This window comes from Manacus vitellinus, unplaced genomic scaffold (assembly GCF_001715985.3).
Source record: "Manacus vitellinus isolate BGI_N305 unplaced genomic scaffold, ASM171598v3 scaffold_5_pilon, whole genome shotgun sequence".
In the NCBI taxonomy this organism is placed as follows: domain Eukaryota; kingdom Metazoa; phylum Chordata; class Aves; order Passeriformes; family Pipridae; genus Manacus; species Manacus vitellinus.
The window spans coordinates 34,732,219-34,749,142 of NW_021940682.1; the positions used below are offsets into that span (position 1 = coordinate 34,732,219).

Here is a 16,924-nt window from a genome sequence, read left to right on the forward strand (position 1 = left end):
GAGTAGATCACTTCTCTAGAATTCCTTCCTCTACTCCACATATAATCCTCATTTAATTAATAAATATTTAGGTAATAGCTTTGTACTAGGTTACTGTATTCCATACCTAGCTACAAGGTTTTAAGCCAAAAGCTTGTATCATCCCCCCCATACTGGTTTATCTAACCTTAAATATATTTCATGAACCATCTCACAATTAGTATCTTTCTATTTGATTATTGTTACAGTATTACTTTTAAAAATAAAATATTTATGACAATACACTGTTTTTGCAGCCTTTTAAATACTTTTAGAGCCAATGATAGGACAAGCCCCCTTTTTTATATACTATTGTCTGGAAATATTATTCATCTTATTCTGTGTTAGTCGTTACATAGCCATTTTGTAATTGAAAATGTAAGTCTTAGACAAAGATTATCCAGACACAGTGTGGGAAAAGAGCGTGTAACAAAATGGAACACTAAATAAGGCCTTGAATAGCTTTATTGAAATCTGTATAAATAAACATGCGCATTTCAAATGTAAACCCAAGTGAACTCAAGTGCAGACAAAATTTTAACCTCTGTCATGCAGGAGGTTAGTTTACATTTAAAAAAAAAAACAAACCTCAAAGCAGCTTTAAAATACCAGGATGAAACACCAGTTTTAATATCAAGGTATAAAGCAAAGCCATGTCCAACATATCTCATTTATATCCTGGTCAAATGCAATTTTTTAAACTTTTTAATGCTAACATAAATAAATAATTTACCAAAATGTGCACTCACAGAGTGAACTTTTATTTACAATACACAATTTATAACCTATTGTATTTGATTAGTTCAAGTGAAGAACATCATACTTTTTGCTTTTTTCTTTTTTTAAATTGTTTAAACAGTGGGACACAAAGCAATTCTCCAGGTAGTAGATATGTGACGTGTGCCCCCACACTTTAGAGCCCCTCTCAAAGGCAGTATTGTATACAAATCAACAATACATTCTTCCAACTAGATCAATGGGAAAGCAGCAAATCAAAAAATGTTTCAAACTGTCACACTTATTTTGGCATCCTGGACCCCTGAAGATAGTTAACTGAAATCCAATTCGGAGTTTGTATGCCTTATATACTGTACAGGTTCTGACTTGAACATGCAAATGCCAATTCTCTTATGAGTTACCTTTTCAGATATGCTGTAAGGCCATGGTGAATTCCATCAGGAACACACAAAGAAAATTAACAGGTCTACCTTTAAAGTGATTTTGTTAATTAACAATTTAAAGGCAGGTTATACTGAAAAAATTCTCATCTAAGCCTGATACACAGTCATTACTATGGATACAGAATACTATTAACTTTGACCTTAATACAGAGTAGTTTGCAAGCTGTCAAACTACAAAAACTGGGGAAAGAGAACTTACAGCACAATTTTAAATTTTGGACTGATACCAGATTAAAATTAAGCATATCTTATAAGCAAGATAACAGGAATTATGTCTGCAGAGTAGATTCCAACAAGCAACAATGAATACTTACATTTAATTGAAAACCTTTTTGTTAATGCAGCATGAAATCCAGAACCTGTTCCACAGCAGCAGTAAGATGAACATAATATTCTGGATGTTCCACTATAACACAAAAGGTTAAAACACCTTTTTCAAGCTACTTCTTCTATTGTGATTGAATTAAGAAAAAAATAGGGAGAAACAAAAATTTTTTGTTTCAAAAAAACTACTACTGTAGTTATTTATGACATTTTTACTTGTAGTCTGTGTGGCAGCTAAGGAACATTTATACAGTCATCCAGAAACTAGACTTGGCAGTAGTATTCTTGCAATACTTATAAAATAAATGTCAGAAGTCCACAGATTTAATATTTTAGTTATTAACTCACATCCAAAACAAAAGAAAACATAATTCATCAGAACAGCAGCGGAAACTTAAAAGGGGTTTATCTGTGATTTCCTATATATACCTTGTGAATACGAGACAGTAAATGCATTAGAGACAATTTCTGTTTAAGTTTTTATTGTTTCACTTCAAGTACTGCACATGTTAAAATGTAATAAGATTTACATTCTGTTATCTGAAACTCCCCATCTCAGATTTTTATTTTTAATTTGGTGGGCATTTTCACTCTTTCAATCTGTATCCCCAGTAAGAGAGTCTCTTTTATGGCTTCTAGTTCTTCCCATTAGTTAGTGTGCATACAATTTTCATTTTCTATATCATTATCATTTTCATTGCTGTCTTCATCACTTTCTAGTGGGATGCCTGTGGCAGCTGAAGCACCTTGTTTAGTTTCCCGGTCAAGTGGGAAAAAGCCAGTTCCACTGATTGTGTCCTGCCTCTGGTAGAAGAGCACATACGCTGCTTTGGACTGTAAAAGAGAAAAGTGTAATATGTTCACGAGGCTCCAAACAAAACATTTACAACCCGAGTTACAATTTTTTTTTCTTTGCTTCCAAGTATACAGCACAAAATTACAAAGAAATCTAGACCTTTCACTTAAGTTATTTTCTCTCCTTCGAGAGAAGCAAACTATTATCTACAAATTTAACGCAAGTTCCACTGTTTACTCTTCATTTTTCTTCCCTCAAGCAGAAGATATCAACAGTCTCAATTTTAGAAACACAAAAGGTACTTGCCACTATTTGGTCCTCACATGCAGTGGACACACTACTGTCATCAAAGTAGTACCATTTTCCATCATCCTTATTTTTTGCAAAAGCAGTATCTAGGACAAAAAAATAGAATGTCTTAGGGCTCTGCATCTTCATAGATGTAATACAATCAGTTGGTAGACTCTGTTACTGTGAAATACTTCACATTTAACTAACTTAAACCTATAATCACTATTAGACTCACCTTTCACACTTTTTTTTTTATAGAACGAGAGCTTAACCACTAACATTACCTTTCTAAAAACAATGTATACTGAGACAGGATAGCCAAATAAAATCCCTCAGTCATTTTTTCTCTTTACTTTCAAGGACTTGCACAATGAACAAGAATATAGACAAGCAAGGTAAAATCAGTTGTAAGAGTATGGTAGCTCTTGTAGAGCTCTTATGCTTTCTCTTTTCGCAGTGTGCACAGCTACAAGTATAAAAGAACCTACAATTTTTCTTGAAAGCTCATTACATATAGATTTTTGTGTCAGAGTACTTGTGAAAGCATTTCAAGGCAATGAAAAAAAATTGTCCCTAAATCATTAAAAAGCACCACTGATTCAAAGTGATCAGCACTTAAATCAAAATCAACACAGAAAGAAAGGTGACATGTAGAATGATGATACTTGAAATCAACTTACAATGTCCTCCTCCCATTCCTCCATAGTGGTTGGAGACAGCAATCAAGTTGTAGCGGCAAGGCCCTGCATTAGGATTAATAAGGAACTCTGACATGTCCAAGTCACTGTTAAAAAACAAAACAAAATAAAACAAACACAAAAAAACCAAACCAAAATTCAGTCATGTTACTACTTTTAACCATTTTACATTTTGGTGGTCTTCAAGCCCTTTACCTTATATTCCCTACAAAAAAACACATACACCAGACTATTCTGACAGTGCATCTCTTTCACTCTGTGAGAAGTGGAAGGGGAACCAGTAATCTTCCACATTTATCTACTATTATTATTTTTCCAAGTTCATATTTTTAACCTACAAGCAATTTGTTATCAGTGTGTACTGGATACACACATAGAAACTGAAAACACACCCATTTTACATAATTGCTGTATTAAACATGTGCCCTAGTCATGCTTTTACACCTCTAGCATCAAAATGTTTAGGTTTCTTACTTTATTGGAAAGTCAACCAATGTATCCAACTTGTCCCTCATATATCTGCTGTAGGAAAAGCGCTTTAGATGAACTACCAGTACAGGGGGCAGTGACCACAAGTCTAACTTCTTAGTAGCTTGCTGATGTTCTTTACAGTTTGGACAATACCTAAAAGAAAAAAAAATCAATTTTAAATAACTGTAATCCATATGTATTTAAAAATACATTACTACAGAGAAAGTCAGTAACACGGGGAGGAACTGAATGAGCAAAACTCAACCACACACATTTTTTCTTTTGTTACTAATGCTATTGATATTTCTTCCAGTTTAAAATGTGCAAGTGTGATCACAGTGAAGCTCAACAGCATTTTAAACTCAAAAGTAGCACTCTCCCAAAATTGAATTCTCATCTTCTATAGGATTCCCTATATGTGGCTTTCTTGTATTTTATTTAAAAAAAAAAAGATGAAGGGTTTTGAAACTGACTATAAGAAAAGTCAAAAATAACAGATAACTGACTTTTTCAAGTTTCAATTTCCAAATTCATCTGTCTCTGACCCCATCTCGCCTACACCTAAAACCAGATAACAGTGACTACTAAAAAAACTTCCCTTCTTAGTAGCCAAGTACTAAACAGGCTGTGACTTATAAACTTCTGTTCCCTACAATGTGTACTTGAATTTTTCAGGAACTAAGGCTCAGGGAGGAAGATAAGTAAGAAAAATGAATGGAAGCAACTCTTCCGTGAAGTGGTCTATGCATATTCTACACCTTGGTATGTACCAAATAAAAATCTAGGGAAGGGAAAGAAAAAGAGATGAGCCCTAAGTAAAAAGACTGCACAAATGTCTTTAAATAGCAACATCAGATAAAGACAAGAAATTAGGAGAACTGTAAGGGCAAGCTGTAATTGAAAATCTGTTTTCCCAGCTGGCCTAGAATATCTAGAATACAAATAGTGCTGGACTAGGGATGATGAGCTCTTGTAGATTAGACGTGTGAAGACCTAACAAATGAAGAAAAATGTGATTGATGACCTTTGGTGAAATGTATCTAGTAGCAGCTGTTTGACTTTGCAGTAGTTTTATTTTGTAGTTTAAATAATCTGCTTAAAATGTGCTGCAAAAACGGAAGTGCTTCACCATACCTGAGTTATATGGTATCTCAAATGGTCTATTCAGTGTTGTATAATCCAGCAAACCCAACAAAAAAAAATGAGATTTTCTAAGTTAGCTCCCTACACTGCACAAATATAGGAGGATCTCTGGTGACAATGTTTGAAGGTCTCCAAAACTTTTAGGTATCTACAAGAGAAAAATTGGCAGACACTCTTTTCAAACTTAATTCTGAGCTCAAAGTTGATGAAGAATTTATCTGCTAGAAAATTCCTGGAGAAAAAGGATCTTACAGGACCATACTATAATTGTGAATATTCAGATATGATTCAAAATTATAATTTGAAAGAACCATGAATCAAAATCAATTTTTGTCTGCCAAAAACGAATAGTTAGGACAATAATTTGAGTGGTTGTAATGACTACAGACATCCCCCATCCCACAAACCTACCATTTAAGCACATCCCTATTTCAGAGATCAATGCAAGGCAAGTTATGTATTTGCATAAAAAATGAATAGTATGCAACAACCTCTCTCATCTCAGAAAGGAATATTTGTTTAAACCACTGCACTGAATTTGTCATAATATTATTCATTCACTGTCCATCACAGTTCACAGACTAGAATATCTTTTGTATCACCCCTTCCTCCTAATTTCCAATGCATTAACTGTTTCTCTTACAAACATAATCTTCTGCACATGGTAAAAATTTAAGTTAAGTAATGGATCAAAGTAGAAAACATTTTGAGAATCTTCAATTATGATTGAAATAACAAGATTCAAAATAGCATTAAGGAATCAGTTAGGTATCTCAATGTTCATGTGTGGTTTTGATTATACTTTGAGAGATGTACCACAGAACTAACAATTTTTCATCTTTTGCGCTTACCATGGATCTTCAGCACCTAGTTTCTCCTTTGTTGTGAACAGCTCAATGCAATCTTTTAATTTCACAAAAGGCTTTTTGGGAGGTTTATATTCCACACTTTCATGTTTTTCAAAATCCTAAAGAGAAGTATTTCTTGAGTTAAGAGAACAAATGAAACAAAACTCATTTTAGTGATGTCGTCTTACTAAACAGTAACTACAAAGCTCCTATATATGGAAAAACTGATTAGAAACCATTCAAGCAAAACGTTTTCATAGCTTCAGATTTACTTCCAAGTTTGTAAGCCTCAGATGTGCTAATTACTTGGATGTGTATATGAAGTTTATTTATGACAACATATTTACTAAGAGTAACATGAAAAAAAGATATGTTAGCTTCTTCTTGTGAAGACTTACAATGTCTCATGTCACATTAATTAAACTGTATTTTTTACATTTAAGTTTTATTTGTGCTGGAAAGGGGAGCAACATAAACAGCTTACCTCTGCTGCACTATCATCAAAATATCTCTTCTTCAACTCAGGATCCCAATCCAAAGCAAGGAAAGATCTTTCTAAGATTAAAAAACATATTTTCTCTTAATATTATTTCTTGCTTTACATGAAACTGGATTAACTTTGGGCAAACATTCTTCAAAATGAATAAAACAATGCTATCATGAATTTAAGATGAAAAATTGAAGCACACAAAAATTCTGCATTTCTAAGAGTCAATCTCAATAACAAATCAATTATTCATACAGAATTCACAATTGAAAAAAAAGATATATCAAATATCACACAGAGAAAATGAAACACAGAAATGGAGTCAGAAAAGAGTATCAGAATCAAATGTTGCCCAACCCATTCCCCATGACTTACCATCAAGCCTAGGTTGCCTATCATCAAATCTAATATGCCTGGTATCATCTTTGATGTAGTTTATGTCAGTATTGCCTAAATTATTGAACTGGAATGTAAACAATCGCTTTTTGTGTCCCGTGAGTGGTTGACCTTTGCAAGTATCCTCAGTACATAATCCATTTTCAGAGTCATTGTCACCTCCAACGGAATCTTCTGACTGGCTGTTTTCATTCTCTGAAGGAAGTTCCTGATCCTGGCTGGATTCATCATCTTGCTCATCTGTTTCCATTTCACCTGAAGCAATCAGAAGAATAAAAAGCAAAAAATGAGGCAGAATGACAATAATTGAAAGACGTTAGAGTTAACTTCTGTTTCAAATTGAACCCAAAATACTAAGCAGGTTTAGATATTCCAGTCTTACTTGGAGATCCTTCTTCATGTATTCCATTTGGGCCATTACCATTGATACCATGGTCCTTACAACAATGCAGAGATCCTTCAGTATCTTCACTTTCAGTACATGTTTTTACATATCGGCTAAATATAACAAGTGAAAGAAACAGTTAGAAGCAATGGATTTTTAAATATTTACTTTGTTCAAACCAAGTCATTAAATTGTTAAAGCAAATTCTTTCTAATGTACTGCATTTCTGCACTTCTTTCTGATTTATTCAGAATTAACAGTTTTATTGCCAAACATGTCTACTGTTACAGGCACATCTGAAAACCCACTCCTATATGATCTTACATTTTTGGCAGCTACTTATTTTAAACAACTTGATTTTTGGGATCAGTCTCTCTTTGTCCAGAAGTAATTTCTTTAACTTTCATTAACCGTATTTTTTTACACAAAAAAATTTATAAGGATTCAATTACAGAGAAAGTTACATCAACAGAAAATTAATTTAAATTTAAACTGGAATTTACATGATTCCAATTTCTTCCACATAATGATACTAATTCCAGCCTAGTTTCAGAAAGTGTCTACCATGTACTTTTACAACATAAATTAGTATATAAACTTGTATAGTAGATACAGGAGGTATGACCATAACAGAATAATTGGAAAACATTTCCATTTTACCAATTCCTAACGAACAGCTAAGCATACAACAGAATTATTTATCTTAAACTGACAATACAGACGAACTCTCTACTGTCATCTCAAATACTTTTTGGATGAGGTCATGCTAACAAGAAATCAAATTGAAATTCATACCAGTTCATATCTCAAGGGGCTAAAATTTTAGATTTAATAAATTTAACAGAATGCAAATAAAAGACAAAGTACTCAGATCTAATCAGTTTGTTAAAAATGCATGTAAAAATAAGTGCCTACTGATTCCAATGATTAGCATAACTCTTAATAAATATATTTTTTTGTTAAACAATAACCTTACCACATTCTTAGCAGCAGCAGGTTATAGAGTTTATCTTCAGTATTGTTTCTAGGCACTGCTATGAGAAAAGGTTGACCAAACAGTAAAGAACCACTATGGCTATAGCTAGTGTGCCTGCACTTTTCCCTTAAACAAACAGGAATTATAACTTGTTCCGTATCTTCGGTTCTATTGATAGCAATTTCAAATCTAAAAGAAAAACAATCAGAAATACAAGAACAATGGTCACGTAAAAGGGTGCAAAGGGGGAAAAATAAAAAAATAATACCCCCTCCCAGTTTCATCTTTACCTGATGTCTAGGTTTTAATCTTTTGCAGATAACTAAACAAACTGCAAGGAGACATGAAGCATGAATGTCTTACACATAAATGTACTTACGTACTTATGTACTTACACATAAATGTCATCACGTTCCATAATACTACTTAGATTTTCATCCATGCCAAATATCCTGTGGAACCTGTGATTGTATATATCAGTAACAATCATCTAAAAAGAAAACGGAGTGTACATCATTAAATCAGGTTAATGTGCATTGAACTGTTCATTGTTGTGCTTCATATAAGAGATCACTCCTACCTTATCTGCAGCAACACCAGACAAAGCCGACAATGCTGTGCAAAGATCCAATATATTTCCAATTTTGGGAACAACTACTTTGTACTAAAAAGTAAAATATAATTTTAATTTTTTAAGAGAACAAATATACATGAGGAACAAACCTAAACCACTTATCACATGTGCAGCATATTTCACATACTTCTTTCATATTCTTGAACTTACGGTGTGAAGCATGTAAATGAACTAAATCAAATTCCAAAAGCTGCTGAAAACGTAGTAGCTACCTGCACAACTTTACTCTACAAACATACACACTCTGAATACTCCATTTGTTAGTTTATATGATGCTGATTTGAATGTTATTTTATTTTCTCCCTAAGAAGACTAACGGCACCAATTAGTCAGATTTGTATTTCAACAGCACCTACTTATTTCACCATTTAAGTAATATGCATGCCATTGACTACATTATTAAATTTGGAATAGAACACAAGTTGTTTATAAAGTATGACTGGGGAAAAAAAAAAAGCAATGGCAGGCAATGAATTCTAATTTCACATGGAGAAAGAGAACCTGATGATTAACAGTCTGAATTCCACGCAGGAGTCTTATCTGTTATTTGCATAGTAAAGAAAGGATTAATTAGAAATAACGTATTATAACTTTATAATTAATTGCCAACTATAGCATGTGTTTGTTATGTCCTTAAGTTTTACAGTTATTTAGACTCAAAAAAACTCTACTGAACTTGTACCCTTCCCAAACTCTATTACTCCTGCATAACCCTCTCAGGTCATATAAGTCATCTTCAACTACTGTGTGTGTCCCCTGTGCAAACATGTTTTCACAATTAATTAAATTTCTAGCAGGCTCATCTGCCATTAGTTAATACATGTCCCTTTATCTTTGACTTCCCTAATTCACACTGCCTTTGAGAACACTCCCTTTCCCCCCTACTTTCCTTCTTATGGTACTTTCATTTCAAGTGTTAAGCCTTTTTGGAATCTAACTGCCTGTGTCTTATTTATTTCACCCAACCTCACTTATCCCATAAGGTACAGCTAGAACCATTTAATCACGACTTGGTTATGATAACCTTATCTACATTTTTTCATGCCATTATAAGGTGTATAATACTATCATTCCTAAAAAAATGGCAGAAGAGGTACTATTCACAAAGAAATCTCATCTGAAGATTTTTCTTTTGATAATCAGGTGAGAGCACAGAAGAATTCAGGACTACCTAATTATGAATATACACTTATTATGAATATTTGGCATTGGTGATTAAGGAACCAAGAAATAAGGACTAAATTAAGTGTATAAATACTTTTTATAACCATACAAATTCACTAGAGCAACACTCAAATAAAAAATTATGTCAGCATACATTTTAAAGATTAAGAAGCCTTATTATCATAACCACAATGAAATTACCAATTCTTCCTTGATAGAAATATAAGAAGGTGTGTATAGTTTACCTCAGGTTTCCTAAGTGGAACTTCAGAATTCATACCAGAAATCAAAAACTTATTGGATTTGCTTGTTGTACTTATAAATTTACATGGTGTAAAGCAACTCGTGGTTCACTGCTAATGTCACATGAATCAGGGTGTTAATATATGAATTAAGCCACTTACCTGCATAGGCTTTGCCAGTGGATCCATTCTAACTAAATAAACTTCCAAAGTGCGTTCTTTTTTCATGGGTAATGGAAGTGTCAAGTAACAAAAGGGATCAAAGGTTACAGATATCTTAGCACATTCAGGACAAACTAGGGTGGATTTAAAAAGGCCATGGAATATATCTACAATGATGGAATCATTTCTCTTTAAATGGTTTTCCCAGGCTTCTTCAGCAACCACCTGTAAGTAAAGTGTGATCTGGGTTACGACAAAGTAGTAGTGAGAATTATTAGTAAAAGTACTTGATAGAAAACTTTCAGTAACCACCTAAACATAGAAATCTCACTCCCAAGGACCCTGTAAGGTATGTTACTACTATCAGGATCACAGGTTAAAAGAGGTATGCTTTTCCAATGACAGAGATTCTGTCAGTGGTATTACATAGCCTGAGAGAGACTTCCAAATGACTTGGGGAAAGACAAAGCAAATAAAACTAAAAATTCCACATGAATTAACTAATAACAAAAGAACAGTTTCCCTAAAGTAAGAGTACTGGAGAGAGACAGAATTCTGCATAGATATAAGAATAAAAGAACAACAGAATGGAAATTGTTTTTCTAACTGAACTTAGCACTGAACTGAAAAACAAGTCTGAATGAAGTCTTAAAAAAGCCACACCATCCTCCCATCTCCCCAGTTATCTTACAAATAAAAAGAAATTTACGCATGTTCTTGAACAAACTCCCTATTTTATGGTCTTATTTTCTGAAATCTCTCCCAGAAAAAAAACCCACATGATCAGTGTCCCAACCTTTCAGTGCACAATCATGTAGAACATACAGCCTTGACTAAAATTAAGATGATCAACACCAAAAACCCTACCTTGTCTGGTCTCCCATCTGCATCCTTTAACTGAATGTAAGGCTTTTTCCTAATTCTATTCAAATCCTCATGTAATCCATCCAAGAGAAAAGCCAGTAGCTCTTGACAATCTTGTTGCTGATAACCAGAAAACTGTGGTGCAAACCTTCCCACTTGTGTCTAAAAATTAAAATACAAATACTTCCAGTACCTTTATTGTTAGAAAAAATAGATACTTCTGAGATGCTACAGCAGCATGTTGAAAAGGTAAAACTTAAAACAGAGAAGCTTTTCAATGGAGACAGAAGTCAAAACCAATTCTGAAAGACCAAAGCACAAGGGCAGGTGACATTTATTTAAATATACATCCAAGTGTTTTAACAGTTAAATGAATGGACTGCAAACTGATAAACATTACTTCAAATTCTTCTTGCGTATTTCTATATGTTTTGTATACTTAAAAGTACAAATCCAAAATTGACAATGTACATTCAGTTTAAATTCCCTACTGACCTTAAATGCTCTTGGGGTAACGTAGCTGTATTTTCCTGACCACATTTGCTTGATAAGCTCGGCATAAGATTTTGCTATTTCACCTCGCATTCCTAAAGGATTGTCAAAATTCAGCTCTTCTTGGTATTTATCATTGAGGAAGTACTCTGTAAGAGGAGGTGTGTTGCTCAGACACTGCAAATAGAAATACAGACTCTTTAGAACAGTGATTTGAATTAATTCTAAAGAAAGAATGTTTGAATTTTGTTAAGGTAGCCATGATTAAACTGTAATGTCTAGTACCTGCAAAGAAAGGGAGAAAAAACCCTAATCAATCTTCTCCAGAAACAAATAACGATTTTAAACTAAGACTGGTTGCAACTTATGCACAGATAATATTTGTCAAAAGATTTACCTCAAAATTTATTAAACATAGGAGTCCAGTCAACCACACCATGACAGCACAGTTGGTATCAAGATTTAAAACAAAGGAAGGTAGTTCTTGAGACATGACTGGTAGCTTTATAAGACTCCTTGCTGAAAGTTGTTAAGAGGTGCACAAAGATGAAACTGCATAGGTGCTTGGAAGAGACAGCCAACAGGGCTTACTAATTCAAATTATACCACATTCCAACAAACATGTGAAAAGAGAATTTTTTTTGGCAGGGGTGGGAGGGGAGAGAAGGGAAGGTGAGGATGCTTGCCCTATTCCTTTTCTTCTATGGCTATGCCTATGGCTATGGGCTAGTCTTTGAATTAGAAATGGTGCAGACCTTCCTATGCTCTTTTAAATTTTGTGATGCTGTTTAGAGCTGAAATTAGTTCAAGGAAGTCAAGGACCTTGTTTTAGATTGAGCTAATCACTTATCCTCTGTACCAGTTTGTCTCTTCTGCCAGCACTTGGAGATAGCAGGATGTAACCACTGAAGTATGATTTACAATTTCAGGAAACCACTTTGAATTTTTGTGCACTACTCTTCACACTTCTTTCAACACAAACTTTTCCATCACTCAGAAATGATCCCCATGCCATGCCTTAGCATATATATTTAGCAAAGTCTCTTCATTAAATATTATAAGCTTTTCTGCATTCTTTCCTGTATCAAAGATTCCAAGAAAGGTAAAATATTTCATCAATCTCTTCTCCTCTCTGTAAACAAGGGGAAGAACAAAAATTTTAACTTCACATACTCTACAAAGCTACTGCATATGTACAACAATCAGACTGGAAGAATTACAACTTTTTTGAGTGGGGCAAAAAAAGTTATTCCTATGTCTGCCTATCATACCTGTGAAATGTTACACAGCAAAAACAGTCAAATGATGTAGAGAGCTGAGTTTCATGCCTATATTGAACTCCTTTCTTTCTCTTCCTCCTCACCTAAAGTTTTCATGAGCTGTCAACACTGCAAAAAATTCCTGGTATTACAGGTGCTTTTGGACACCGAGGGTTGAAGAAAGCTTTTTTTCCCACTTGCTACACAGCAAAGAGCTTTTATTGCTAGTAGTGGTGATGCCAAGCACCCCTACCTCACAGATCTGTGTTGTCAATTCTAAACTGACCCATGAAGCTATGAGGAGAAATGCTTGGTCTCTCACATCCATACATAAGTGGTTAGAATTTTCAAAACATTATCTTCAGCACCAACCTAAATGCATGGATGGACTACCAAGTATCATCAGATGACCAGAAACAAAAACTGTCTACAAATAAAACTACACTTCAGGTAAAACTGCACTTTCAATTTGAGCAATGCGATAAATCCTACTGCCCAAAGAAGTCCTGCCCCTTCTCTGCTGATTCTCATCTGACTGCACAAGAAACATTCATCTCACTATTTTTTTCTCCTCCTTTGTCTTCTGGATTATTTTTGGCCTGGTTTAGATGGTTTAGATGAAATCAGTTCTACTGATCAGCTTAGTGTGAGAAATGTCCAACATAAGGAAGTAAATAACGCAAAACCAGTATATTTTTCTATAGGTTCTTAGTCACTACACAATGTGCTGAGAGTGTATTTTCCACCAAAAAACTAATTTATCTTTTTCTAGTCCTCACCAGATAAACTGGTTTTGTCACTTTCTCAGAATATTAATTAATATTTGTATGTCTATGTCAGGAGGATTATTACAGAGAATTTCTGTTTTTCTTGTAACAATTTCCACATGACAACATAAGATAACACTGATGGTAGTTCTGGAGCGGCTACTTGAACACAGGAATTTCTGAGATACAAACCTGATGTATTTTCTAAACTATCAGATACCACAACTTTTAGAAGTGTAGCTGCTAAAGGAACTAATAGAGTTGGCCACACACCCACCCATCTTTTCAGCCTAACTGACAAAGCTAAATGATTACAAACAGGTTTACTTCTTGAAAAGTCTGACAACAGAGAATTACTTAAGAACATGAATAAAGTCATAGGAAAAAGAGCATCCAGAAACCAATCTGAAAGGAAGCCTCCATTCTTATTTTCTCACGATGTGATATATTGTAGTTTATCAAGGAAGCCTTAGGAAAGCATCAATTTAAACCCCACCCCTACCCAACCAAACAAAAAAAAAAAACCAAACCAAAAGACATTAGAACCAAGACCATCTACTAGACAGCAAAGTCATCAGATTTAGTGCCCTATTCAATCTAGTGGCTTGGGGTTTTTTGTTTGTTTCAAAACACAGACATAAGTAAACTAACAGTATATCAACAGATGAAGAATAACAGAAAGCAAAAAGGCAAATCAAATATGGTAAAACTATGGAAAACTGTGAACTAAAGAGGTAACAGAATGGCAGTTCATTTCAGGTACTGCAGTCTCCACAAGTTTTCTTTAACCAACTATATGTCTATAAAGTTCTTAGTCTCTGAGTCCAAACTGGTCATTCAGTGAAAAGATCATGGGAAATATGCTGTAGTCTCACTGGAATACTGTAATTCCAGTGCTAGACTATGATCATGTTAGGAGGTCTATCTGTCCTATGAAACCTTCATAGAGGGGAAATACACTTTTCTAAATACCTGTAATATAAGTATGGGATAATTCTGAAATAAGAGTTTGCAAGGACGGAATTGATAAAAAGAAAAAAAATTAATGAAGAAAGAGGGCCACCAAGACAGGCAATGGCCTAGAAGCACTTGTCCTGTGGGAAAAGGTTGAAGCATCAGGGTTTGTTCAGCCTGATGCAGAAAAGACTGTTTCAGGGACACTCAAGAGCAGCCTTCTCTTACTCAGAGGGAAGTTAAGGAGAAGATGGAACCAGGCTCTTCATGGTGATACATAGTAGGAGGAAATTAAACAACGGGCATCAATTGAAACATGAGAGGTTAAGAATATAAGGAAAAAAGTTTTCACTCTAAGAACAGTTAAGCAGTGGAGCTGAGAGGCTCTACCTTCTTGGAGGTTTTCAAGATCCAACTGGATAAAGCCCTGGGCAACCTGTTCTGACCTCAGAGCCAACCTTCCTTTGAGTAGGAGGTTGCATCAGAAACCTCCTGAAGTTCCACGAATCATCCTATAATCCTAAGGGAACAAGGAAACATTTCTTCATATCCCATATATAATATTATATAATAACGATAAAAATAAAATTCCAAAGTAAAGAAAAAATCACTAGCTATCATGCCAGTGAACTGGGGAAATTAGAAGGAGACACTAAGATCATGAAATTGAGCTAAAAATTGAATATTCCTCTAAGTATCCTGGTTCTTCAGTTTCAGGTGCTACTTAATAAAAATTTTAGAAAAGGGACAATGAAATTTCAGATTTAAGCCTTCTAATAAAAGCCCAAGAGCTGATGAACTGAAAGAAAGACCCAAGTTATAGGAGAAAAAGTGATTTACTTTACACGTGCCTATCCTACTTTTGTCTGTTTGGTATCAGACATGGAAAAAAGTGCTCAGTTAATACATTCCTTAATCAAAACTCCATATGCCTATGACTGAAACAGAGCACCAAAAACTTAATCAGTTTAGGTATCAGTGAAAGATGTTATCTTTGGTCCAGATAAACTTACAGCCATAAGCAGCTGTAGAGCGAATATTAATCAGCTTTCTGAAGAAATAAAACTGCTGAAATACCCCATTGCAAAGCTCTTAACAGCTGCTATTCAGAAGTCGTCATAATCACACTGACTGAAAAAAGATAAAAACAAAATGTTGGAAAAAGAGAGTATTTTTAAGAAAAACATTTACTTTCTTCTCCTACTTTTGAATCACAAAAGGAAAATTTTGGGACTCTCAGGTTTTCACTGCAAAAAAAAAAATTTTTACAGAGCTCTGATCTCCAGTATCCCACCAAAATAGCACAGTAATACTTCAAAAACATCCACAGGGGGCAGCACAACAATGCCTAATGAAACTCATTTTACTGAATTTTTTTTTTCGGTCTAGAATATAGCTATGTACATGCACAATGTGAATGAAACCTCTACTTGCCAAATACTTTTATTTTGCTTGATATGGGTTCAAGCATTCATAATTACATATTTTCATAAAGTCCAGAAGCAATCTTTTGTCTTTCCTGTTTTATTTCACACTCAGATCTGCAAAAGCAGACATTTAGGCTTTATTAATAAAAATCAAGCCTTTGATGTTAGCACTGAAGTAAAATAAAATTAGATATGTGGAATAATACCCACCTCAAAAAATCTACACAAACGTTCCAATACAACCAAAATAAGAAATAATATTGAATGATTGCTTTTTCAAAAATAAGGAACAGTAATAAAAGAACAGCACTTGGAAAAAATACAGTGGTATCTTAACCTTTTTGGCCCTACTCCTAATCAGCTTGCAGCTGTTTGTGGTACCACAGAGGATCTTGCCCATCTCTTCATCATCTCTCCTCCAGTTGTCTTGAGCTTTCTAACACTGAAAGCCCTTACTTGGAAGGGCAAAGATCTCTTTACAATAATCACTTAGATAAAGGGGTAAGCTAACCTTCCCTAGAGATTGAAGAACTATTAAAAACTTGCAACAAAATTTAAGACACTGCCAGGATTACCACATTTCTACCTAGTATGGTTACAGGGCAAGAACCTTCAGGTAAGTTTGTCAGACTTGGGAGGTCACACTGTGTAAGGAACTGCCCCTCTTCCTCAAGGAACACTGATAACAGTTCTGATGTAAACCACCTTCACTGTACATGAGAGAAGACCAACGAGCAGCTGTCTGAGAAATGCAGTGGTTTCTGAAGCAGAAATGGTTCTTATGTGAACATTCAGTACCCTCAATGCTCTTTGGAAAGGACAGAGATCTGAGAAAAGTGGCGATCAGCTGGAAAGTGGATAAACTAAACTTTGCTTCAGTTGCAGGAAGCTATATTGATTATACCCAGCACCAAATGAATGGAAGAGATCAAAGCAGAGCTTTGG

At 34.5% G+C, this 16,924-nt stretch overlaps 1 protein-coding gene across 1 annotated transcript in view; it reads right to left on the bottom strand.

Moving 5' to 3' along the window:
* Positions 1-585: 585 nt before the first annotated feature.
* The window catches only part of USP15 (ubiquitin specific peptidase 15), a 61,154-nt gene continuing 44,815 nt past the window's right edge, over positions 586-16,924 (bottom strand). The window contains 14 exon segments of the mRNA XM_018080386.3: positions 586-2,357; positions 2,626-2,714; positions 3,291-3,394; positions 3,783-3,932; positions 5,774-5,889; positions 6,255-6,325; positions 6,633-6,908; positions 7,036-7,151; positions 8,015-8,203; positions 8,410-8,504; positions 8,595-8,678; positions 10,217-10,441; positions 11,084-11,242; positions 11,576-11,749. Coding sequence (XP_017935875.2) covers positions 2,172-2,357; positions 2,626-2,714; positions 3,291-3,394; positions 3,783-3,932; positions 5,774-5,889; positions 6,255-6,325; positions 6,633-6,908; positions 7,036-7,151; positions 8,015-8,203; positions 8,410-8,504; positions 8,595-8,678; positions 10,217-10,441; positions 11,084-11,242; positions 11,576-11,749 — 2,034 coding nt within the window. The 3' untranslated portion in view covers positions 586-2,171.